This window comes from Zeus faber, assembly GCF_960531495.2.
Source record: "Zeus faber genome assembly, chromosome: 7".
NCBI classification, from domain to species: domain Eukaryota; kingdom Metazoa; phylum Chordata; class Actinopteri; order Zeiformes; family Zeidae; genus Zeus; species Zeus faber.
In genome coordinates this window covers 17,643,071-17,666,363 of record NC_137203.1, presented here as the reverse complement: position 1 = coordinate 17,666,363, position 23,293 = coordinate 17,643,071, and the positions used below count along the sequence as shown (strand labels likewise).

The following is a 23,293-nucleotide window of genomic DNA, read 5'->3' as shown; positions in this document are numbered from 1 at the left end:
CTCGGTTCATTTGGATAAGTAATCTAAATAATGTATGCTTGAATGCTGGTGCACATGGAGACGGAAAAATGAACATCCGTGTTAATAAATAAAGAGGGTTAGAGCGCTGGTCTAGGTCTGGCGTGTATAGGGCCCAGTTCAGGGAAATAACTGCTTGTTATTTATTATTGTTCCATTACCCTGCTCCGCTCCAGAACTTTGAACTTTCCCTTTCGTTAAAGTATTTTTATTTGCAGTTAGAATTATATTAGTAGTAGTAGTAGTATTAGTGGTGGTGGTGGTACTACCATTATTAGAAGTGCTATTATTAGCCTTAGTATTATTGTTATTATCATTGGGACTGCTGTTATTATTGTTATTACACATTATTTGCACTACTATACTGCAAACTCACCACATTATATACTTATACAATATGCCTATACACATACATTTACAACACCAGCTTATTAGTAGTACTATCATTGCAGATACAGTGTTATTATTTACTATTTGTACTCATTATAGGGCAACAGCCAACAAGGCGTAATTCTTGATGCAGAGGCTTATTGTTCATGTTAAGGTTTATTGTTGATTGCCAATTTTTTTTTCTTTGTTTTGTTTGTTAATTTTAAACGTTATTGCTTATTGCCCCCCCAGATTCTTTAAATCATTATTACATTATACATTATTACTTTGGCCAATTATTTTGATGTGGGGTGGCCTGTAACACCATAATTTCCCTCTGGAAATAAAGTAGAGAGATGGAGCTATCATTTTGATCTCCACCTCATCTAAATGCATCTTATCTCATCTTATCTAATCTTCTCTTATCTTATCTTATGTCGAAGCTTCCCATTAGTGAGTCAGTGTTTGACAAACATTTCCCCAACTTCTTACCTATACCATACCTACCTTAAGAGTCAAGAGGTTTATTCGTCACAAGTGACCTATACAACCATAACTAACACGATTTGGTCAGATGTTGTGCTGTATTACCTGCTGGAGCGATTTGCGGTTAGCGTACGGGTTGTTTTCGCTTAGGTTGCTAGGATACCAAACCCCGCCTTTACTTTGAAGGCGGGTTTGACTGCTCGGCCGTTTGCAGGATGTTTCGTTTTCGCCTGGATCGCTGGGGATACCGAGCCCCACTTTTATTTTGAAAGTGGGGTTGTCGCTCTGCAATCCGCTACATTTAGTTGCCGTAAATCGTCTCGTGGTCGCAACAACCGTTTGTTGTTATGACTCCGTTTGTGTTCAGCGGCTCAGTAATACCGTCCGTGTAGTTTTACGTAGTGGAAGTTAGGAGGGGAAAAAAAGTCACGCATCGATTCAATATTTTAGGGGCAGACACTGTTGTCGGGTGGTAAACAGCGTGTTGTTGTTGTTTGTTTTGTTTATAGAATTTTTTTTTTTTTTTTTTTTTTTTTGCTGCGATGGACACAGCGGAGAGGAGCCGGGGAGGACTCGCTGGCTCGGCGGGGAAAGACTGCGAGCCCGTCGGGTCCGCCACGGATGTCACCTCTCTGGACGACCGGAGCTAGTTTTCAGTTCGATCCGCGGGAAGACTCCGATCCTGACTTGAAAACTTGCTGATGCTGCTTCTCTTTAACTACTACTTCGAGTGTCTTGTGCCTTGACACAAGGGAGGGGGGGGGGGTATCTATAGATCTATAGATCTATAGAGAGGGAGCTCTAGCTAAACACGTGTTGTGGAAAGATGGAGACTGATGACGACGTGCCCCTCATCCTGACGTGGGACGAGGCGAACAGCGGCCTGCTCGGCGAGGACACAGAGAGGGCGGACGAAAGTAAGTCGCCGCCATAATCATGTGATACACCATGTGATATAAATACAGGCTTTTTTTTTCTTCTTCTTCTCTCACTGTATCCTGTATATCGAATATGACCGTATTCGTCCGGAATTGTGACCCGTATTGTTTTTTTTTTTTGTGTGTCTACTCACAAGAGCCTCTGCAGACGTTGGGCCGTTCTCTCTAAAGTTCTGTTGCTGAGTGTCACTTTTGGGCAGAGGCCGCATGTTAAAGGGAATAAAGGGACGTCCACCGCTGTATTTACGTGTCAAGTACGCATGCGTCCACTCTGGAGTAATCCTGTTGCCTTTTGTACCCCCCGCCTCATATACCCTACAAACTGACCAGTGCAGAAAAGTGCAGACTCAGCACACCATGTAAGTGGACCCCCCCCCCTCCTATCCCATGGTCATGGACAGCATGTGTGTTTTGTGCGTCCTATGTCAGCGGCCAGAGCCTCTGATCATCTCTGTTCCACTTGGGAGCTTGTGTGTCTGTTTTGAGGGGCTTTCTTTTTTGTGTGTGTGTGGCTCTGGAAGCTAACAGGAAAAGGAAATGGCTTCTTTCCAGCAAACCGGGGCCGCGGTGAAGTTCCCAAGACGGTGACTGGAAAGAGCAGGGTGTCTCTCGCGGCCTCCGCTGTGTGGAGGTTTTTCTTGAAGGGCGGAGCAAGGGGGAGTTTGAGCCCAGACGGAGTACAGGAAAGCCTGCACTCAGACTGTGCCGTCGGACCTATAGAGCGCCAGTCACAGGCTTGCGAGAAGTTGTGGAGTTCGCTTTTCACTTTTTTTGGCCGCTGGGAAACCCACAGGACTTCTAAAGCAGCATAAAAGAGGGGTTGTTTGCCCCGGGACTAAACGGTCATGGCTACCGAGTGTGTGAGGGTATCTGAAAGCCTGGTGGAAGAGCAGGCTCAGGGCCTGACCTCATCATGTTATTGACTGGCAGCTCCAAACATGTTATTGTTCTCCAACAAATGAGAGGGCTGGAGTGGCACCGTGCAGACATGAGCTGTACTCTTGTCAGGACAACAGTGTGTCCCTTGCTGGATCAGTCCTCTGTCTGGTTGGAGCTTGAGCTCTACTTTTCAGTTACTTCTGCTGCTGCTGATATGGTGGAGAAGAAACTACCAACGATCTCCAGAGACTGATCTCTACCCTGCTACATCTTTTTTTTTTTTTTTTTTTTTCCTGTTTTCGTCAAGTGGACGTGCCTGGGACAGGTCCACATGGAGCATGTGACACTTCTGTGGGAAGAGGACCTCGGCAGGCTCACTTAGGGTTGGAATATGTGGCAATATATTGTCGAAACAATGGCAACAGATAGATTTAATAGTTTGGTGGTGAAATAGTAATGTTGCAGCTTACGTTTGTGATTAATTTCTCATTAATTTATAGATATGTGGAGTTTTTCTATTATTCTATGGTGCCTGACTGCACATTGGTTAAACTGCTGACTGTTTGTGTTAAAGATAAGAGTGACATTTTAGGGAAATGATTATTTGACTCTTTGTTAGAGCTTTCTACCACTTACTTCCTTTTTATTCAAGATCAAGAGGTTATTTGTCACATATATATACATACAGTCATACATTGTTCCAAAACAACTGCATCTAGCCTCTTCTTGTCTTCTTCTTGGCAATAAAGCGACTTGTTAGGGATGGTCACGTCAGAAAAGAGAATAGGCTTTTGTATGAAGAGGGTGGCTCAGGCTCAAGATGACGTTTAGTTACAGGCAGCTCTGGTGTCAAAGTTCAAACTTCACAGCAGTGGCAGGGGGAGAATAATGCAGATATTTGACAATGGCTTGCTAAACTGCAATGTTTCTGGTATTGTACAGTACATATGGGTGTTTTTCTTTTTTTTTTAACCTAGATTATTAATGACATAGTTTGTTAAAAAACAAACAAAAAAAAAAACACGATTTGTCAAAGAGCCACTAGTGACCGTGAATGAATGGTTTCCACTGGAGACTGAACCTGCTCCCAGCTTGGTCTTCAAACACTGCTCCTGGATGTGTGATGACCTATACGGAGATTGTACTCGTCCATGGAAACGCCAAAGTATTTCTTTGGAGTGTGCATCAGCGCCGAGTGGAATGACTGACAGTCTGGATCCCCCAAAGCGTGTGGACACTGAAACAGAACCCGTGGACTTTGAATCGCACACACACACACACACACACACACACACACACACACACACACACACACACACACACACACACACACACACTTCTGCCGTGGACTTCCAGGACCTGAGAAGGTTCTTTAAACTGGGACTCTGAGACAAACGCAAAGCCAAGCTGAGCCATGGAGTGCTTGTCCGGGCAAGCAGAAACACCCGGTATCTGTGAAGATCACTTGCATGACGAGAGTCCGGATGTGATGTCCTCATATATCTCACAATTAGAACTCGATTGCCTTGGTAGGAGCGCACCGCTGTATGTATGTGGCCACAGCAAATGATTGTTTTTTTTTTTTGCTAAACAAAGGATTTAGTGTAGGAGAACAACTTAATGAGTTACCGATTGTTAAGTCATGCTGGAATAATGTAGGTTATAATAATACGTAGACACTTTGGTCTTGTCTTTCAGACGGAGGAGGCAATTACGACATCGTAAACAACGCTGTGATTCCAACACCAGCATCACAAAACAACAGAGCCCAAAATGCATCCTTGCGTCACAGCTGGGAGATGAACTACCAAGAAGCCGCCATCTACCTGCAGGTACTCACACCGGAGCCACCAAATGTGCAGATCCACAGTGTTGGCTTTCATGTGATCATATTATTGTTTTACGGCACCTTTAAAACCTTGTACCTTGTACATGGACTTCTGTGCACAACCTGTTGATGTTCTGCAAGAAATAAAACAGGACTGATGTTGCTTTTGTCCTAGTCACATGGTCTTCTGTATCCCAAATACTAGGAAGGAGAGAACAATGATAAGTTTTTCACGCACCCTCGGAACCCCAAGGCGCTGGCGGCGTACCTGTTTGCACACAACCACCTGTTCTACATGATGGAGCTGCTGACGGGCCTGCTGCTGATGGTGCTGTCGCTGTGCGAGGCTCCAGCCGTGCCCTCGCTGCGCCTAGACGTCTACGTAGGTGGACCATATATATATATATATATATATATATATATATACACTCTCTCTCTCTCTCTCTCTCTCTCTCTCTCTCTCTCTCTCTCTCTCTCTCTCTCTCTCTCTCTCTCTTCTCTTTCATTTAGTTTTGTTGGCACTCCCCCTGCAGGTCCACGCCACGCTGGAGCTGCTGGCTCTGGTCATGGTGGCGTTCGAGCTGTGCATGAAGCTACGCTGGCTGGGCTTCCACACTTTTATCCGACACAAGAGGACCATGGTGAAGGTAAGTGATGGATTAGGGCGTGGCGTCATGGTCGTGGCTAACTGGACCACTTCCATCCTCGGTATAGTTTAAATTCCCATGAGTTTCTCACTTACACGCAAACCTGTGGAGGTTTGAGTGTAAGTGAGAAAGGTGTTCTAGTCGAGGTGTCATTTCTCTCCGCGCAGACGTGCGTGCTGCTGCTGCAGTTCGTGGAGGCCATCGTGGTTCTGATCCGACAGACGTCTCACCTGCGAGTGACCAGGGCACTCAGGCCCATATTCCTCGTGGACTGCAGATACTGCGGTGCCGTGCGCAGGTCGGTGGCGATCAAATGAAAACCGACCGCGACAAATAAATAGGCTTTTTAAGTCTGTTTCAACCAACGGATCAATTTTTTGAATTTGCCGCAGAAACCTGCGTCAGATCTTCCAGTCCCTCCCGCCGTTCATCGACATCCTGCTGCTGCTGCTCTTCTTCATGGTTATATTTGCCATCCTGGGTAAGAGACAGTTATTTCCTGAGTGTTTTTTTTTTTTTATTGTGTCTGCAATAAAGCGTAAGTACGTTTTCTCTAAAAGAAGCCAGGGACTTTCCTGTCATTTTGCGTGTTTTGACCACGGATGTCTTCTTTTTATTTATTTATTTATTTATTTATTTATTCTTTCTCTCCTCAGGCTTCTGCCTCTTCTCTCCAAACACCGCCGACCCGGTATGTCGCTCTTTTGGTCCGACGGACATTAATTTGTTTGGGTTATGTAGGTTGGGGGAGCTTGGGCGCTCTTGGTTCGCTTGATGCTGTTTTCCTGTCTCTGATTTCACTCTTGGATTTTTTCCTGCTAGTACTTCAGCACGCTGGAGAACAGCATCGTCAGTCTGTTTGTGCTGCTAACCACCGCAAAGTAGGTTGAACGGGGACCCACGAGCTCTATGCCACCACCTTTCTTAAACGTTATACACCGCATTCCTGGTTCAGGATAATAATATATTTATTTTTTGTATCATTAAAAAAAAAAAAAAAGTTTGTATCCAGGGTGATTTTGTTTCCTATTTCCCGCAGCTTCCCTGACGTCATGATGCCAGCGTACTCCAGGAACCGTTGGTCCTGCGTGTTCTTCATAGTTTACCTCTCCATAGAACTCTACTTCATCATGAACTTGGTAGGCTTCCCCTCGCTACTAAACCATCTGGAATAGAAATGCCGATTCTTACCGCTATCCAAGCCAACAGAGCGTCAGTTATTGGCCGTTAGTTCCCACCCAGGCAGCAATAAGTCCCATTTCTCCGCTTCCCCTCTCCAGCTCTTGGCCGTGGTGTTTGACACCTTTAACGGCGTTGAGAAGATGAAGTTCAAATCTCTGCTTCTTCACAAACGGTCCGCCATCGATCATGCCTTTCAGTTGCTGGTCAGCCGACAGGTACGGCCGGATACAAACCGTTTTGTCGCGTGTTTTGCTGTGATGTATTCTCACGCTGCCCACCCCCCACCCCCAGAGGCCGACAGGCGTGTCTCTGAAGCAGTTTGACGGTCTGATGCGATTCTACAGACCGCGGATGTCCGCGAGAGACCGCTACCTGACGTTCAAAGTGCTCAACACCTCGGGAAATCCCATGCTCAGGTAGTGTCGCCGGCATGGACCAGAACAGGCAGTGTGCACCGTCGAGTTTCAATGTTAAGTACAACCTCTTCCTCTCTTACAGTCTGGAAGACTTTTATAAGTTTTACGAAGTCATCGGTCTTAAATGGAAGGTATGTCTCCACGTCCTGAACCTTTCATGTTGTGCCCGTGTATTTTATTTCATTTTAGTTTTTTCAATCTTTCGTTCACATGCATTTGTGCTCGTGTTTTCTAGGCACGACGGAGTGGAGAACACTGGTTCGATGACCTCCCGCATACAACCTTCCTCATTTTCAAAGGTAACGTTCTTTTTCTCTTAAAATCAGCGGACAAACAAATCTGTTCCTCGATTGGATCATCTCCATTTCTCCTCCGCTCCTATATCCGCAGTTCCCTCATCTCTCTGCTTTGCTTTTCAACAGGCATCAACCTGCTAGTGAAGTCAAAGGCCTTCCAGTACGCCATGTGTAAGTGTTATGACTAACGTCCTGCAAGTCAACTTATGACCTTGTATATGTTTGACCTTCACCCTCCTCTTGGTTCTGTCTCCGCAGACGTGGTGGTGGCGGTCAACGGCGTGTGGATCCTCGTGGAGACGTACATGCTAAACAGTAAGACGCTGTTCGGAAACGCCGAGCTGAGCGCGCCGTGTGGTAACGATCACTGTAACGGTGAACGCTAACCTCCCTTTCTGCCCGCAGGTGGATTCTCCTGGTCCAGATTTGTTCCGTGGAGTTACATCGTCTTCCTCACCAGTGAGTGTGCTTCACGGTCCCTTAGAGGGGAAGGAGGAATCCCGGCGCTTGTAGCTGGTCGGGCGGGTGATCCCGTTCTGACGTAGCCTCTGTTTCTGTCCACCCCTGCTTTCAGTTTACGGCGTTGAGGTGTTGCTGAAAATCACGGGTTTGGGGCCGATGGCGTATTTCAGCTCCGGGTGGAATCTGTGAGTGATGGCGTCCTAACTCTCCTCTCTCCGTTGCTGTGTATCCACGGGGCTCAGTAGTTCGGAGAGCTAAACGCTTCGGCATCCGTCCGCTAGGTTTGACTTCTCGGTGACGGTGTTCGCCTTCCTGGGTTTGATCGCTCTCGCCTTCGACATGGAGCCGTTCTACTTCATCGTGGTGCTCCGACCGCTTCAGCTCCTAAGGTGGGGTTCCCCCGTCTGGTGTTTTCGATCGTTCTTTCTTTGTCCTGGTTTTCCTTTTTTTGTTGATCTTCCCCTTCCCCCCTTTTTCCTCCCAGGCTATTCAAGATCAAGCAGCGGTATCGCAACGTCTTGGACACCATGTTCGAGCTCTTTCCCAGAATGGCCAGCCTGGGCCTGACCCTGATCATCTTCTACTACTCCTTCGCTATCGTTGGCATGGAGTTCTTTGCCGATGTGATTTATCCAAACTGCTGCAAGTGAGTCCTCTCTTCATTTCGCTTTTAAAATAATCCAATTTTTTTTTTTTCCGAAAATAACCAACTAATGTTTAAGTTTGTTGACTTATAGAACAATATTTATTTCCACTAACCCTGATCTATCCCCCCAAACCCCAATCACTCTAATTCCTCTGACGTAGTCCTCTCTGTCTAATCGTCCCCTTCAGCACCAGCACAGTAGCCGACTCCTACAGACTGATCAACGTTACCATAGGCAACAAGACCGTGCTAGAGGAGGGTTATTATTACCTTAATAACTTCAACAACATTCTCAGCAGCTTCGGTAATCTCCCCCCTTTCCTTTTATTATTTTAATATATGCACAGTCTGGTGGTACTTTTTTTTTTTTTTTTTTTTTTGTGACTTGCGATGAGAATGTTGCTGCTGGGAATCAAACCATGGTGGGTATTGAGGCGATGCTTTGTCATGAATCTGTTCTTTCATAAATGGATCACGTTCCCTCTTTTTGCCACCAGTGACTCTGTTTGAACTGACTGTGGTCAACAACTGGTACATCACCATGGTAAGATGGGCTCAGGCTCAGGCTGCTCTACAAGGCTTTTATATTTCAACATTCCGTTTCTATCATTTTGAGAGCTTGTCACTGAAGGGTCACGTGCTGTGTACGGCTCCCCCACAGGAAGGCGTCACCTCCATGACGACCCACTGGAGCCGACTCTACTTCATGACCTTCTACATCGTTACCATGGTGAGATGCGTGAACTTGGTCATGCACGTGCACGTATGTCTGTTTGCTTGTCGGTCTGTCTGCCCTGGCCCATGAAGGGGAAGTGTGTACGGCGGTCCCAACGTTGAGCGTCTTCCCATGCGGTCATGCATGTGTGAAATGCGTCTCTGCCCTCCCCAGGTGGTGATGACCATCATTGTGGCTTTCATTCTGGATGCATTTGTGTTCCGCATGAACTACAGCCGCAAGAACAGAGAGCCACCAGAGAACCCTGAGGGTAGGAACCGCGCATGTTTGCATGCGATATACCGCACCTTGAATTTGAAAAAGCTTTTTTCAAAATAAGTTGTTCTGCTATTGTAAGTCACTGAAAGCGACTTATGAAAGTGCTGGAATGAAGGCACTGTATACTCCCCTCAATGTGGATGTGATCTGTCTCACATCGTGATTGTTATTGTGTTCTTCGTATTGGGTAACTTCACTGGAACAATAAAGTTTAGGACTTAATCTAGTTCCACACTAACAATTGTAGATTTCTAGGTTTAAAAAATTGCCAACTGTGATTTTTATCATTACAAAATACCCGCGCTGTGAACAGCATGTACTGTAGTAGGATACTCATCTCACGTCTAAAGCAGGAGCTGTCTTGGTATTTTCAGATGAGAATGGCATCGTTTTTGAAGTGGAGGTGAGTCGCGACGAGGCCTTGTCCACGCTGGAGCTGTACAAGCAGACCTGCCCCGGCCTGTCGTCCCTCAGCTCCCTGCAGGGCGTTCTGCAGGCCATGGACCGCGGCGGGGTGAGAGCACGTCCGTGCCACGCGCTTCTCCTGCTCTTCGGTTCTCAACGCGGTCTCTAACGGTTTGTTTGTTTGTGTGCAGCACACCTCGCTCGTGTACCTGGGTCGCAGGTCGAGGACCAAGAGTGACCTGAGCATCAAAATGTACGAGGAAGAGATCCAGGTGAGACGCTGCGACTGAGAGAATCCAATGGAGATTATCTGGTCTGTTAATGGATATGGAGATAACCGCAAGTTGATTATCCATTCTGATTTATTTCACTCAACGATGCTTTTGTGCACGGTTGGAAAGTTTTTCTGAAGCGAAGGTTTGCTGTGATTCAATTTGACATATCTCTTGGAAAGCTACCATTTTGAGAAGCGACTCACCAGTTTGTCTGTCACATCATTTGTCAATATGCTTCTGCCTGTCTCTTAAAGGAGTGGTATTTTGAGTACTCGAGGGAGAACCTGCCCTTGGCGGACAAAAGCTTGGAGCGGGTGCTGGACAGTCCTGTCTGTAACGCTGCTGCTCCCCAGCTCGACCCACAGACCGGACCTCCCACCGTCAACTAACCCACCACACACACACACACACACACACATACATACTGCTTGCTGTCTATAATTGGCGTGAGAACCCACCACTCCGATCCACTCTTGTCGTCCTGCTTCCCACGGCCATGGCAGGTGACTAGCAAACACGGGGCCTTGATGGAACAATGTGAAGGTGACAGAACCAGCGACTCTCTCTGTCTAATACAGACTTCCGCACACGTCTGTTTAACCATCGCCCTCCCCCCATCTCAACCTCGAGTGGCTCTGTCATGAACGGAGTACGACGACAGTGTGTATGTGAACTGCAGCGGACCTGTTCTGACCTCTGGATTGTGTACAGTGCTTACATTTGATGCCTTAGTTGTATGGCTCCTCTGATCAGTGTTAAAACCAGGTACTATTTCTCTACCAGGTGAACTGAGCTCTCCTAAGTACAAACGTACATACTATCAGCCTTTGTATAATATCACCAACAACAAGCTAGAAGATCTCGACCATCTCAAAAGAGATTAATTTACTTTTGTATAACTTGTAATTCTGTATGTGTATTATAATGTATTTGAGCTACTGAATAAGGAACAATTTTAATAAACTTCTCCTTTTGTCAGGTGGATTTAAGTACCTTTCCTTCTGCTGGGCATGCTTTTATTTGCTAGTAATTATGGATCCTAAAATGTGGGAAAGGGAGAGGCTGGTTTATAAGGGTGTATAATGGAACAAGAAACCAAATCCTTCCAGTGGATACCTTCAAATATATACAAGCACATTATTTAATCAACAAAAATGTAATTCTGTATTTCCACAAATAAGTTCTTGTAAAGGTGCTTCCATGAACAAAAGTAATTTGTATTTTTCATCACATTTACTATGACCTTTTTTAGCCAACATACCATAACCGTTCCATTCAGTACAAAAAAAAGGCACACTGTAACCGACAAACTCTCCCTATAAGGGGAAAAGGCTCTTTTTTTTAAGCCACGCTTCTTTAACTGTAAAAATGATTAAAGCCCTTAAATTCAAATAAAATTTCCCCTCTGCAGTGCAAAGACATTTGTAGAGATATGCTGCAAGTGTGCTGTACAGTTTACAATAAATAGTGTATTCTTGTAGAAAATGCCATTAGAATGTCGTGTCTTCTGGCGGAGCGCCCGCTCCAAGTGTGTCTTGGTTTCTGAGATGGTCTTCCAGGTTCAGACCACACGGATCATGCCAAACTCTGTCAGTAGTGCAATGACGAGAAAAACGATGTAGAAGACGAGGAGGAAGATCCCGTAGATCCGGCTGAGGTGGAACTGGCACAGCGGAACGATCACAAAGGAAAGAACCAAGGACAAACCCAGAGCTCCGGCGAGAATCCACGTCAGCAAACCCTGTGGTTCAAACTGAGGAAGGGAGGAAAATGCATTCAGTGTTTGGTCTCACGTATTTAACTCTGTAAAATAAAAACTGACATGTTGGGGGGGGGGGGGCACCTGTATTTCCTCGTGGTTTCGCAATATCTGCACAAGACAGCCCAAACCAACACCAAACAGCATGTCTAAAAGGAGGGCGGTCAAGGACACACACTTAATATCAGCTTGTGTAATGAATGTCCACAAGATACATTTTCATGACGACACACGCACGCACGCACGCACACTTTTCTAAACAAAGCCTTTTTAGCGTACTATGAGCTTTGAGCCCGTCTCTAAACTATTCTCTCCCCCCCCCCCCCCTCAGGACTGAAAGTAGAAGTGTAACATTTTAGATTTGGCTGTATTTTGTTACAGCCAAATCTAAAGCAGCATAACAGTTGACTGTGAAGTCATTTTAAACTATAAACTGCTAAATCACAGTTACGGCCGACATTCAGTAGAAGAGAATTTGAACACACACACACACACACACACACACACACACACACACACACACACACACACACACACACACACACACACACACACACACACACACACACACACACACACGGAAGGATACTGAAGATAATTCCTCCGAAGCAGGCAGATATGGCCATTCTCGGGTATCCCTGGCGTGCGAGGGTGATGTCAGAGAAACTATCTGCGGAGGAATACGTGCACAGAGCAGCGTGTTGAGGGCTTTGGAGAACAGTCAACATTTCATTTTAGAAATGCTGTGTCTTTGTAGTTCTCACCTCCTATGCTGTTTCCCCAGGCCAGCAGGGTGAGGCCCAGCACGGTGTTGCTGAGGCTCAGCACCACGCCCAGCATGTGCAGGACACTGACCACCTCAGAGGCCGCGGCGCTGATCAACATGGCGCTCACCATGAACCCCAACAGAGCAAACAGCTAGAGGCCAAACACACAGACGTGCACAATGAGGACAGGGCCCTCGACAACTCAACAGCTGATGATTTTACATTTAAATAAATACAACCATTCCAACTGTCGCTTGGAATTTGGAACAATCTGAAATGCTGCTCTCTCGTTTCCATTAAGCTTTAAATCATTGATGAGGCAGGTGGCACTGCCCTGACCTGTTCACATCTCATTTTGGAACAAAGTTCTGTACTCATCTCTTCTCCGCAGATACCTACCGGGTGGTAGGACGGAGGGGAGTCGTTGCTGGTTGTACAGAACACGATAGCGGAGAGAAAGAGCCCCAGGAGCAGAATGAGGAGCCACAGCGGGAAATCCCCCTGGATCAGATAGCTTCCATCTAAACAGTCGAGAGAGTAAACAAAGAGACGGAACATAGGCGAGATGAAGAGCTCCTCCTCCTGGAGTGAGGCCACTGTTTATGGAAAGATATTAACCATAATTCAAAAGGGAAGCTTGCAGTTGCCAGACTTGCTTCCTGAGTCTCAGTTTCAAGGCGGGGAATATGGACTTACATGTTCCAGACTGGAAGGTAAGCAAACACACCAGCGGCGCTGTGATAAGATGGATACAGTTTAACGGTCGCCTCCAGTTCCTGTCTTCTTTATCGGGGTCAACTATGGGGATACACAGCAGCAGCAGCACCTCTAGTGGTGTCTGGTGGACAGACGGCACAAAGGTGGGTCAGCAAAACAAAAATGTCACTGACGGGTGATCAAAAAAAAAAAAAAAAAAAAAAAAAAAAAAAAGGGAAGCCAAGTCATTCCTTTTTTTTTTGGCAATTTAAGCAATTAACTACATGCCTGATTTACATTCATTACATTATTTTCTACATTTTTATTTCCTTGTCTGGGAGCACGTATTAACAAAAGATCCAAGGACCAAATCCCCCAGGAAACGCTCGACAGAGCACTCCACTGTACTTGGTTCTTTATTAGTGCACCTTCAGCACTTTGAAGACTCTCCAGATCCAGGACTTCCTCCTCCACTTCCTATTGTCCACCGGGTTGAGGGCGCTCAGCAGGATCATACCGGTTGACTCAGAGTAGGGAAGGAGGGGCCGGTACTCCGCCTCTGAAAAAGCACGTGCACTATTTAATGCAGAGCAAATACACCAAATGTGAAGGGCGTCTGCACAGCGATACTGTTCCTACCGTAGTCTTGCTGGATACTCCCGTTGCTGAGAACCTCAGTGTCCGAGTCAGAAGACTCAAACTCTGCACAATGACGTAGATTGATTACTATCATAGTGAGTTTGACATTTTTCTGTGTGTGTGCGTGTGTGTGTGTGTGTGTCTCACCTGGCACATGTGCGTCGCTCTCAGCGGCTCTGGGCACTGAGTGTTTCTGCCGGTTGTAGATGTACGCACTGATGATGACGGTCAAAACATAAACAACATAGAGGCCCAGGTACCCTTCAAGGAGGAAAGTCACCATTCATCAATTAAACCAGAAAAAGGGACAACTCTTGTGTGTATGTGTGTGTGGGTGTGTGTGTGTGTGTGTTCACACCGACTGTCTCTGCCAGGGAGATGGTCCCTTTGTAGAGGATGACAAAGGTCCAGAAAACGGCCGCCATGTAGAAGACGACGTCCCGCAGGAAGGGCCGCGACGCCACAGTGAATGGCTTGATCAGGGACACGCCCCCGGCGACCACAGTGGTCACAAATATACCGGCTCCTGCGGAGGGGACGGAAAAGAGCAAAGAGCTTAGTGTGAAAAGGCAAAACGTTTTTGTTTTTTTTAATGTGTGTGTGTGTGTGTGTGTGTGTGTGTGTGTGTGTGTGTGTGTGTGTGTGTCTCTCTCTCTCTCGTGGTACCAAACAGGGCCCCCACGGCCAGTCCAGCGGTGTGTGGGTGTGAGAAGGCTGCCATGGCGCTGAATACGTCTGGAGCTCCGTTACCAAACGCCAGAAACGTCACACCCTCAGCACACACACACACACACACGAGTCAAGGAGCACATGCCACATGAGGGGGGGAAAATATTCACTCTTGTACTGGGAATTATTTAACTAAAACTAAACCAATGACAAATCCAAAGGGAGTGATTTGCAGAGCGTAGGGTGGTTGAAGGTAAAGGATACCGCCACGTTGTGGGTGAGCCGCAAAGAAGTTGAGATGGCGGACAGGTTGGGACAGAAACTGCAGAAAAATGTATAAAACAAGTTGCTCAATAAGTAACATTATGAGAAATAAGCAGCATTACGCATTCCCACCACTTAAACGTTTCATTTGAACACATAACTGGTTCAATTAGGTGTGAAATGTTATTCATGGTCTATTCACGTTATCAGACTTAATTAATTTGTGTGGGTATTAAAATTATAATACCTCAATAGGCTTTTAAGCGTTCACACCTTAAGCGTTAAAATAACAAGAAGCTCACTACGGTCATGTGACCACTAAGTGTGCGTCTGTGTGTGCGCGCGTGAGATGTGGGCTGCGTGGGTGATTCGCTCCGTCAGCCCGAGTCAAAAAAGGAAACATAATGTGTTAACATGACACTGCTCAATAATGGCAACGGGAAATTAACTCACAACTTAGACGCAGTTATTCCAAGAACGACGAACAGAAAGAGGAGCCATATCATCTGTAGGGAGGGAGACGAGGACACAGTGGCTCAGACACTTCTGAAAACATTCGCACAAAAAAAATCTGGCGATCCAAGGTCATATAAAGTGCCTTTGTTGGCATTTTCATTTCCCCTTCATGAGGCTCCCATAGTTCTCTTTCAGCGTCCACTTTATTACATTAGCGTGACTCAAAATCTAGTTTGTTAATACCATTTGTTTCGGTTAGATTGTCACATTGGGCTTTGCTGCAATTTGGGTAATTCAATTCAGGATGCTCTCTCTCTCTCTCTCTCTCTCTCTCTCTCTCTCTCTCTCTCTCTCTCTCTCTCTCTCTCTCTCTCTCTCTCTCTCTCTCTCTCTCTCTCTCTCTCTCTCTCTCTCTCTCTCTCTCTCTCTCTCTCTCTCTCTCTCACACAAAGGAGGAAGTCTGGGCTACAAAGGGAGCTTGTCTCAAACCTGGTGAAGAAACCTACAGATGCCTGCGTACCTATTTATCTCTGAAGAGGGATGTCTGTACTCTTGCTGCCTATTTACCGGTTGACTGACTTGTCTCTGTTTTTTTTTTTGGTTCCATCGTGATCAACTTGCTGCTGCTGTGACATGACTTACTGCAAATAAAGGAATCTTAAAAGTCAAAGTCACTCTCTCACACACACACACACACACACACACACACACACACACACACACACACACACACACACACACACACACACACACACAGCTCAGCAGAGAGCCACATGACTGATCCTGGCACGGAGTCGCCTCCGTCCTAGGCGTTCCTCATTTCATAGATGATTCCTCAATTCAAAGACTTTTCGTTTCGACACGCGGCCAACATCTTACACAGAAGATGATGGCGAGCGGGGTGAGGTTGGGCGGGAGGAGACAGAAGGCCAGGCGGAGGTAGTTGATGAAGCTGTCTTCCATGTTGCAGTCCGGCGTGTTCTTCACGAAGGCACACCGGTCGGCAGCGCTCCGGTTCATGACCAGGTCACACTGGAACACAAACACACGCATGAAGCCGCTGAGCGGTCTGTTAAACTGTGCCACAACAGCCATTAAGTTCCTTGTAAATCTGGTGTCATTACATTCGCGCGTGTGTGTGTGCGGGAGCTCTCCTGTTGCAAGACCTCTCAGACAGGCCTCCCAAACTGGGGTCTGCGGCCATACATATGAACACATTTATTTCACATTTTTAAATATAATTGAGAAAATGTTTATATCGATTTATTTTTCATTATATCAGTATATATTGATATATATGACCTCCACCTCACCGATGATGGTGAGGAAATTGGGAGATTTCGTTTTGTATTTTATTTATTTATTTATTTTTTTAACTGTCAGCGCTGTTGTCAAGACGCCGCTGGAACCTGTACGTCAACTTCGTGACGTCACGTGACCCGTAAAGCACGTGACAGCTGGAACCCAACTGACGAGCCGACAGCTCGTTGTTGATTCCGCAACAATCAGCCCGATCCAGCCTTTACACGCATGACACGAACCCCACACACACACACACACACACACCTTTCTTCTTTTAGAAACATAACGTGTGGAAATTAAAGGAGAAACAACTGACACGTTATCACCGCACGGCATCAAATGACAAACCTCGTCCGCGTTTCCCTGAAACATGGTTGAGTGTTCGGAGCTCCGGGGCTACACACGCGAGCCGACGGACACTCGGGCAGCGGCCGGAACTGAGCCAGAAAAATCCCCCCCAAAATCAAAAAATGTGAAATCCAATAATAATAACACCAGCTATCCGGGAGCAAGGTCCATGGTTTCACCGCCACACGACACGACCTGGCCCCGCCACAGTCACGACGCGGGCGTTCGCGCGCACTCGGACTTCGACTGGTTCGGCCTGAATTCACACCGCGGGAGCGCGAGGGTCCGAGGGCGTTCGGAGCGAGGCCCCGCCCCCCCCCCTGTGCGCCCACCGCCGCGCCCCCTCCGCCGGATTGGTTTGTGGTTTGTGGGGTTTTGTTTTTATCATTTCCAAGCGTCACGGGATTTCATTACATTTGTTTTAGATTTGCAAATGTTTATATCCTATTTTTCCCCGAAGAATGTGGGTGAACCGTACTCATAGTTCGGCCGCTTCAACTTCAATATTATTTCCAATATTTATACTATGTTTAATATGACAATAACAATGACAGTAAAAACAAATCCATTATTTACAATAAAATAGTGAAGTAATTTAGTGTTTACTGGTTCTCCCTCTTGATTTAGCTTATATCTCCTGATTTAAAAACAAATAAATCGCTGTGTCTGTGTTGGAAAGCTTAGTAAATAGTATGGATATTTGCTTTGAAATGTTGTGGGGATAAAGTCTAAAGTCTCCAAAACTGAATACACATTAGTACAGATAATAGAAAAATGTACTAAAGTTCAGTGACAAATTACTTGTACTTTGTTACTTTCCTCAACTACAAAGTCATCACAACAAAAATATAAAAAGAATCTCACAAAGAGGAAAATATTTCTCTATTATAATTTAAAAAATCCTTTTTATAGGAGTCACACAAAGTCATAATTTCAGCATTTTCACAGCTTAATGACAAAGATCACAAAGAATCCTTCTTTCAAAAAGGACGCCATTAATCAACAACATTCGTAACATTCCAATAGCATTAATAGTGTTTCACTGTAAGAACCAGAATCAGCGACACACCAAACAAGAGAGTGCTTTAACAGATTGTTGTTCCTTCAGTCTTGGACGGGCAGCTCAAACACCAGAGCAGCGTCGAGGGGCGGGGTGCTGCCGGCGTCGTAGCAGCCGCTGGCGTCTTTTCTCACCACCGGACACAAGTCCTGCTCACACCATCTGAAATATTCGCAGCGTTAAAAACATCTTGTCTCTTCAAGAACAAACGTGATCACCCCACGTGCCACTTTTGTTTCTGCACAAGTCTTCTCCTGCTTTTATTGGGATTTTATCTTTTCACCTGAGAGCAGCATAAGCATCGCATTGAGATGCTCCTCCCCAGGAAGCATGGTCAACCAGCAGCGCCCCTGAAATGAACAACCATTTAATTTGCATTCATACGTTTAAAAGGCGCGATAAAAAAAAATATTGGACCATTTTTTTAAATTTTGTTTTGTACAAAATCAAAAAAATGGAGTACGCGGTAACATAAACGGGATATCACTGGTTCCCACTCAGTTCTGCACAGTGACTGCTTGTTTCGGTGGAAGCTACCCATGTAGACGCGGGCCAGGCTGTAGGCCAGGTCTCGGGCCGCCAGCTCCAGGACGCCGGGCGGTCTGCTCGCCGCTTCCTGCATGAACTGCCCCAGAGCAGAGACGGCGCCGTCCACCGCTTCCACCGCCGGGGCCAGCGAGGGAACACGGGCAGCGGCTGTGAGCAGGGACTGTGGGGGAGGAAAAAAGATGAGCGAGAGAGAGCGAGTGAGAAAAAAATGAGAGAAGCTCATGCACGAGCACAGAACGTCTTTATGGAAATCGAATGACTCGTTTTAATTGTTTGAAGATTGAATCTTTCTCTGACTTTGGTTCGGGAGAAATACGCCTCGAGAACCAGCCCCGAGCTCCGAGCCACGCAGCGCAGCACGTCCAGAGACAAAACGTTAGTCGTGCCCTCCCAAATGCTTAAAACCTGAGTGGGGGAAAAAGAAGACGTCACCGCGGAAACCCAGCGTTGAAATACCGCTGATTTGTGTCCTCGCAAAGAGAGGCCGAGAGGGGGAGCGTTGGAACCTATCCCACCTGGGCATCTCGGAGCAGAGCCGGCAACCCTGTGTCCTCGATGTAGCCCTGGCCGCCGAAGCTCTCCAAACCCTCTGAGACCACAGCTACCACCTGAGACAGAGCAACGGCTAGTGCGTTACAAGATAGACATTTCGAGATAAAGACATTTTCTACCAAAAACGCAAGGATGAGGCCCCGTGGGACATCGACAGCATTTAGGAACTAGGGGCACAGGGATGTTCGCGAGTCGGCGCCAAGTCTCCAGATATTGTCACGTGGGACTTGAGACCCATTTAAGACCGAGCCGCCCACTCGGGCTGCTTGTTTCTGTGAGAGCGCCACCAAATCCGCCCGAACCGTATCTCACCTGCTTCCCGGTGTAGAGCTTCAGTACGGGCGTGAGCAGGCGTAGGAGGTGCGTCTCGAGCGGCGTCGCCAGGCCGGTCTCCTCCCGGCCCAGCAGGCGACACACTTCCATCACCATCAGGAAAGCTCCTCGGGTCTCCACCTGCGGGGGAGCCAGGGGATGAGGGGACACGCGTGTGAAGGGACTGAGGCGAAGGCCTGAGCGGGAAAATCAAGTGCCTTCCATTGCAGCTCAAAAGGAATGACTTCTCTTTACGACGCAAGTTTCAATGATTACACTGAGAAACCGGCATCCAAATCCGTCTCACCTCCATCCTCGCGAGGGTCTGCACGTGGAGCGGGTGGTCTTTGAGAAGCTTGCCAAAGGCAGAGCGATGGGTGGAGTAGTCACGGGCCAGCTGTACCACCCTGCATGAGCCACATGATAGCACAGTTGGAACAATGGCCGTTGTGAAGGTTGGGTTGTGAAGTTTGGTATCGACTGAAAACTTTGGCATGCAATACCAAAGTTAAGATACCTCAGCAGTTCAGATTTAATGAGTCAAAAATGAACCTAAAGTTTTATAGCAACAGCGCATGTATAACAATGTTTTCTTTAGGTAAAAGGTATTTTTTATTTAAGTATATGGCCTCTATTTTCAAAAATGTTAAAAAAAATAAAAGAAAATGTATGTATTTAATTGGTCAAATTAGTGTTTATGAGACAAATCCACTACCAAGGTCAATGTATTAATGTATGGTATCCAGTCCTAGTATTATGGGCATCTTACCGTCTCATGGCTGAAACTGCAGAGACACTGTTGTGGATCCTGGTCACAGTCAGCATGTTAGCGATGGAGGCGACACCTCGTCCGTCATCCGACAACTGTTCATATCAAAACAAGTCTCCTTTTGTTGTACACACAGTATTTCATTCCAGGTTCAATTCTAAATAATTACCTTTAAATTTGAAAACTTAGTAAGGGGAAATTTTATTACTTGACAGAGGCCTCTGGCCTGTCTCTAAAATAATTAGCCTTCCAAATATATCCAAAAATAAAACTCGACGGCATACAACTTATAATATTCTATATACTTCCTTCACAAATGTTTCTAAGTGTACTCTGTCATTGAGTTTGTAATTAGATTTGTCTACGGTGTGATTTCGAGTGCAACAGTAAATTAGCGACATTCCTCTCTATCCCTGTGAGGTTGCATTGTGTGACGGACCCTGTGTGCCGGCAGGCCGTCCAGCAGTAACTCGGCGGTGGGCATCTGCCTGGTGCCCAGTTTGTCCTTCAGCCTCTGGACCTCGATGCCCTCCAGCAGGCCCGCCTGGGTCCGCCCCACCTCGGCGTAGAACAGAGACAAACCCCTGCTGCCCTGCGGAGTGGGAACGTCCACGCATCCAATGCTGAATCACCGACGAGTCAGTCAGAGACATGTGAAATGAGAGCCACGGGCCGAAAGGCGTGGTTCTGCGCTTCAGAACAGTGAGCCGTACCGGTGTAGTGGCTCCCTGCGGGTCCTGCACTCTGGCCAGGGTGAGAGCCATGTCGGCGTCCGTGGCCGAGGTGAACCACTTAAAGCCGTGGAGTTTGTACGACCCGTCTCCCTGCGGCACAGCCACCGTCTCTGTGCCACCGGCTACAAAAAAAAAAGAACAAACTACTTTTTTGGAAGCTGAAGAATGGATGATGACAGTGAAAAATATAAAAGGACATAATGGACGTGATGGGACCGCCACCGACCCACGTCTGATCCTCCCTTTCTCTCGGTCATCCACTGCCCAGACGTCCAGAAGCGTTTTGGGTCACGCGTGGTCAGGCGACTGTAGGCGTCCTCCGCTTGCCATGGCATGCCCAGAGACTGTACGCGGAGTGGAAAGGGCACGCGGATAAATCATTATCAAAACAAACCAAGATAGTACAACACATTTGAAGTGCTCTACAGCATAAAGACACCTGAATGACTTTGGCGGCTCCGTCTGTCATTGCCAAAGGACAGGTGTAGAGCCCGGAGGAAGGAGAGTAGATGTACAGCTTACTCATCTGGTACACACGGCTGAATCAATCACACACACACACACACACACACACACACACACACGTTACTCTCTAAAACTGGAAAGTTCTTGCAATTCCAACATCTGTCAGTCTCCTTACCTCCATTCCCCAAAGGCCCTCTCATAGGCAATGGCGACAAGGCCCTCCTGCGCCGATAGGTCCTTCATGCGTTTCCAGGGGTCGGAGGTCACGATGTGGTCCACTCTGCGTCCCCACGGGTCAAAGTGCACCAGCTTTGGAGGAGTCACTTCACACTCCCGACCCCAGCCGTCCACCTCACTTGCCACCTTCTCTCCAAATGCACGCAAGTCCGACCACACGACCTGGACACACGCGCACACACACACACACACACACACACACACACACACACACACACACACACACACACACACACACACACACACACACACACACACACACACACACACAACGTCCCCCTTACATTTTTGCATTATTATCTATTTAATTGCTATGTCAACCCCCCCCCTTCCCGCGCCGAATAAAAAAAAAAAAAACGCGTTCTTTGCCATATTCAAAACAATTCCATCCCTCAGTCTGGGAATCGATCCGTACCTTTTGAGGCAGGTTTCTCCGGAGGTATCCGTGAAGCAGGGGGTCTTCTAAAAACGGGTTCTTCAGCTGCGGCCTCTCTTGAAAGAAGGGCCCGATCCTGACTCTGGAGAACAGCGGACGTCCATCTGGCTCCGGGAGAGTGTCCTCTGGAGACCCCGCGGCCCCTCGCCGAGACGCAGCGCTCCACTGCAGTCGGGACGCGGCCGCTCGTGGGGCCCAGCAGGACGCCCTGTAACGGGCTCCACCGACGCGGAGCTTCAGGAGCATTGCGCCTGCCGACAATCAGGACCTAGATTCTGGAGGGATAGATTTTGTCATTAGAGACGCTTGTAATGAAATGTTTAAGTAAGTGGGGCCAGATTATGAACCAAGACGACTTCCAAAACTGGGGCCCATTAGAAAGTTACATTTTATAACTACGTGTATTTAAAAAAATACAACAGAGCTTTTGCAGCTTTTTGTTCAATGAAGACAACTCTTAACGCTACGCAGTAGAGGAGTCCAAGTCAAGCCTACAGAATTTAAAGAAGTGCGTATATGTGAAAGGCTGACGTGGTTTTTATTTATCTTTGCATTCATGTGAGGGGTCAAATGAATGCAAAGCAGGCAAAGCACTGGGTATTATTGACCAATGAGCAGGAGACAGTGGCTCCCCCAGCTCAGGGGTTCCTAAACCGGGGGCCACGACCCCCTCCTGGTTCTCCGCAGCGAAATGATATATTTGCTTTTGGATGTTTGTTTGTACTTACAGGCAGGAGGAAGGGTTTGTTACTGTACAGGGGGGGGGGGGACAAAATGTTTAAACCTCATTTCAATATTTACCTTTAAATAACAGCTTCAGAATTATTGTGGCGGTACAGTGACTTGTAATACGGCGCACGGCACCTCTCTCTTTCCTACCCACCCCGCGAACGCCTGTTCCTGCACTTTGTAACTACTGTGTTCCGGTGCGAAACTGCGGGGGTTAAAAACACGTTACGCTTTACGGTACTACGTCACTTCCTCGATGTTTGCCGCCGGGAATTAAAGTAATTTTACCTGGTAACATTTACAAGTTAAAAGAAAAAATACATATTTTTTTTAAAACAAACAAAAAAAAATAGACCCTGATAAATCATAAACGTTGTGGTCAAAAATGTCCTGTATCAATGCTCAAAGAACACGTTCGCTCCACTTCCCCGACGGCGCGGGTGAGACGACCGAGTGCCGTTCCTAGGACCGGGTCGTTAAGCGAATCGGTTGATAAGCGAGGACCCACTTGCCACTTTAATGCACATATCTGTATATACATAATTGCCTATTCCATATACATAAGCATATTCCCTCTATCTATTCCATTTTATTTAATTGTATTTTATTCTATATATTTTTATTCAATAAGTATTTCGACTGACTGTATTACATTTTAGGAGTCAGTTAGTTGGTCTTTTAGAAAGACATTTTTCCTAGGACATATTGT

At 46.8% G+C, this 23,293-nt stretch overlaps 3 protein-coding genes across 3 annotated transcripts; 1 reads left to right on the top strand and 2 right to left on the bottom strand.

Moving 5' to 3' along the window:
• The first annotated feature begins 1,661 nt into the window (after nt 1-1,661).
• On the top strand, nt 1,662-10,823 carry tpcn1 (two pore segment channel 1). Its single transcript, XM_080004065.1, has 26 exons — nt 1,662-1,790; nt 4,389-4,522; nt 4,724-4,900; nt 5,052-5,165; nt 5,333-5,463; nt 5,558-5,646; nt 5,822-5,856; nt 5,988-6,046; nt 6,205-6,304; nt 6,446-6,562; nt 6,639-6,763; nt 6,846-6,894; nt 6,999-7,062; nt 7,186-7,230; nt 7,318-7,374; nt 7,465-7,518; nt 7,634-7,706; nt 7,803-7,910; nt 8,006-8,167; nt 8,356-8,471; nt 8,665-8,711; nt 8,829-8,897; nt 9,057-9,153; nt 9,536-9,675; nt 9,758-9,838; nt 10,096-10,823. The coding sequence occupies exons 1-26, from the start codon at nt 1,700-1,702 to the stop codon at nt 10,228-10,230; spliced, it is 2,469 nt and encodes an 822-aa protein (XP_079860191.1). The 5' UTR covers nt 1,662-1,699; the 3' UTR covers nt 10,231-10,823.
• A 173-nt stretch (nt 10,824-10,996) lies between these two features.
• On the bottom strand, nt 10,997-16,965 carry slc8b1 (solute carrier family 8 member B1). The gene is made up of 15 exons (XM_080004503.1): nt 16,742-16,965; nt 15,971-16,123; nt 15,089-15,141; nt 14,636-14,693; nt 14,369-14,474; nt 14,061-14,228; nt 13,850-13,963; nt 13,703-13,765; nt 13,492-13,622; nt 13,064-13,205; nt 12,767-12,888; nt 12,365-12,518; nt 12,190-12,270; nt 11,685-11,749; nt 10,997-11,594 (listed from the first exon to the last, which is right to left on the bottom strand). Exons 1-15 carry the CDS (start codon nt 16,763-16,765, stop codon nt 11,403-11,405), a joined length of 1,626 nt encoding a protein of 541 aa, XP_079860629.1. The 5' UTR covers nt 16,766-16,965; the 3' UTR covers nt 10,997-11,402.
• A 660-nt stretch (nt 16,966-17,625) lies between these two features.
• On the bottom strand, nt 17,626-22,789 carry LOC307233148 (acyl-CoA dehydrogenase family member 11). Its single transcript, XM_080004367.1, has 15 exons — nt 22,657-22,789; nt 21,835-22,130; nt 21,358-21,581; nt 21,157-21,256; nt 20,944-21,061; nt 20,697-20,839; nt 20,423-20,575; nt 19,984-20,078; nt 19,522-19,621; nt 19,215-19,355; nt 18,866-18,958; nt 18,648-18,755; nt 18,339-18,510; nt 18,085-18,151; nt 17,626-17,963 (listed from the first exon to the last, which is right to left on the bottom strand). Exons 2-15 carry the CDS (start codon nt 22,099-22,101, stop codon nt 17,846-17,848), a joined length of 1,899 nt encoding a protein of 632 aa, XP_079860493.1. The 5' UTR covers nt 22,102-22,130; nt 22,657-22,789; the 3' UTR covers nt 17,626-17,845.
• Nucleotides 22,790-23,293: the final 504 nt, after the last annotated feature.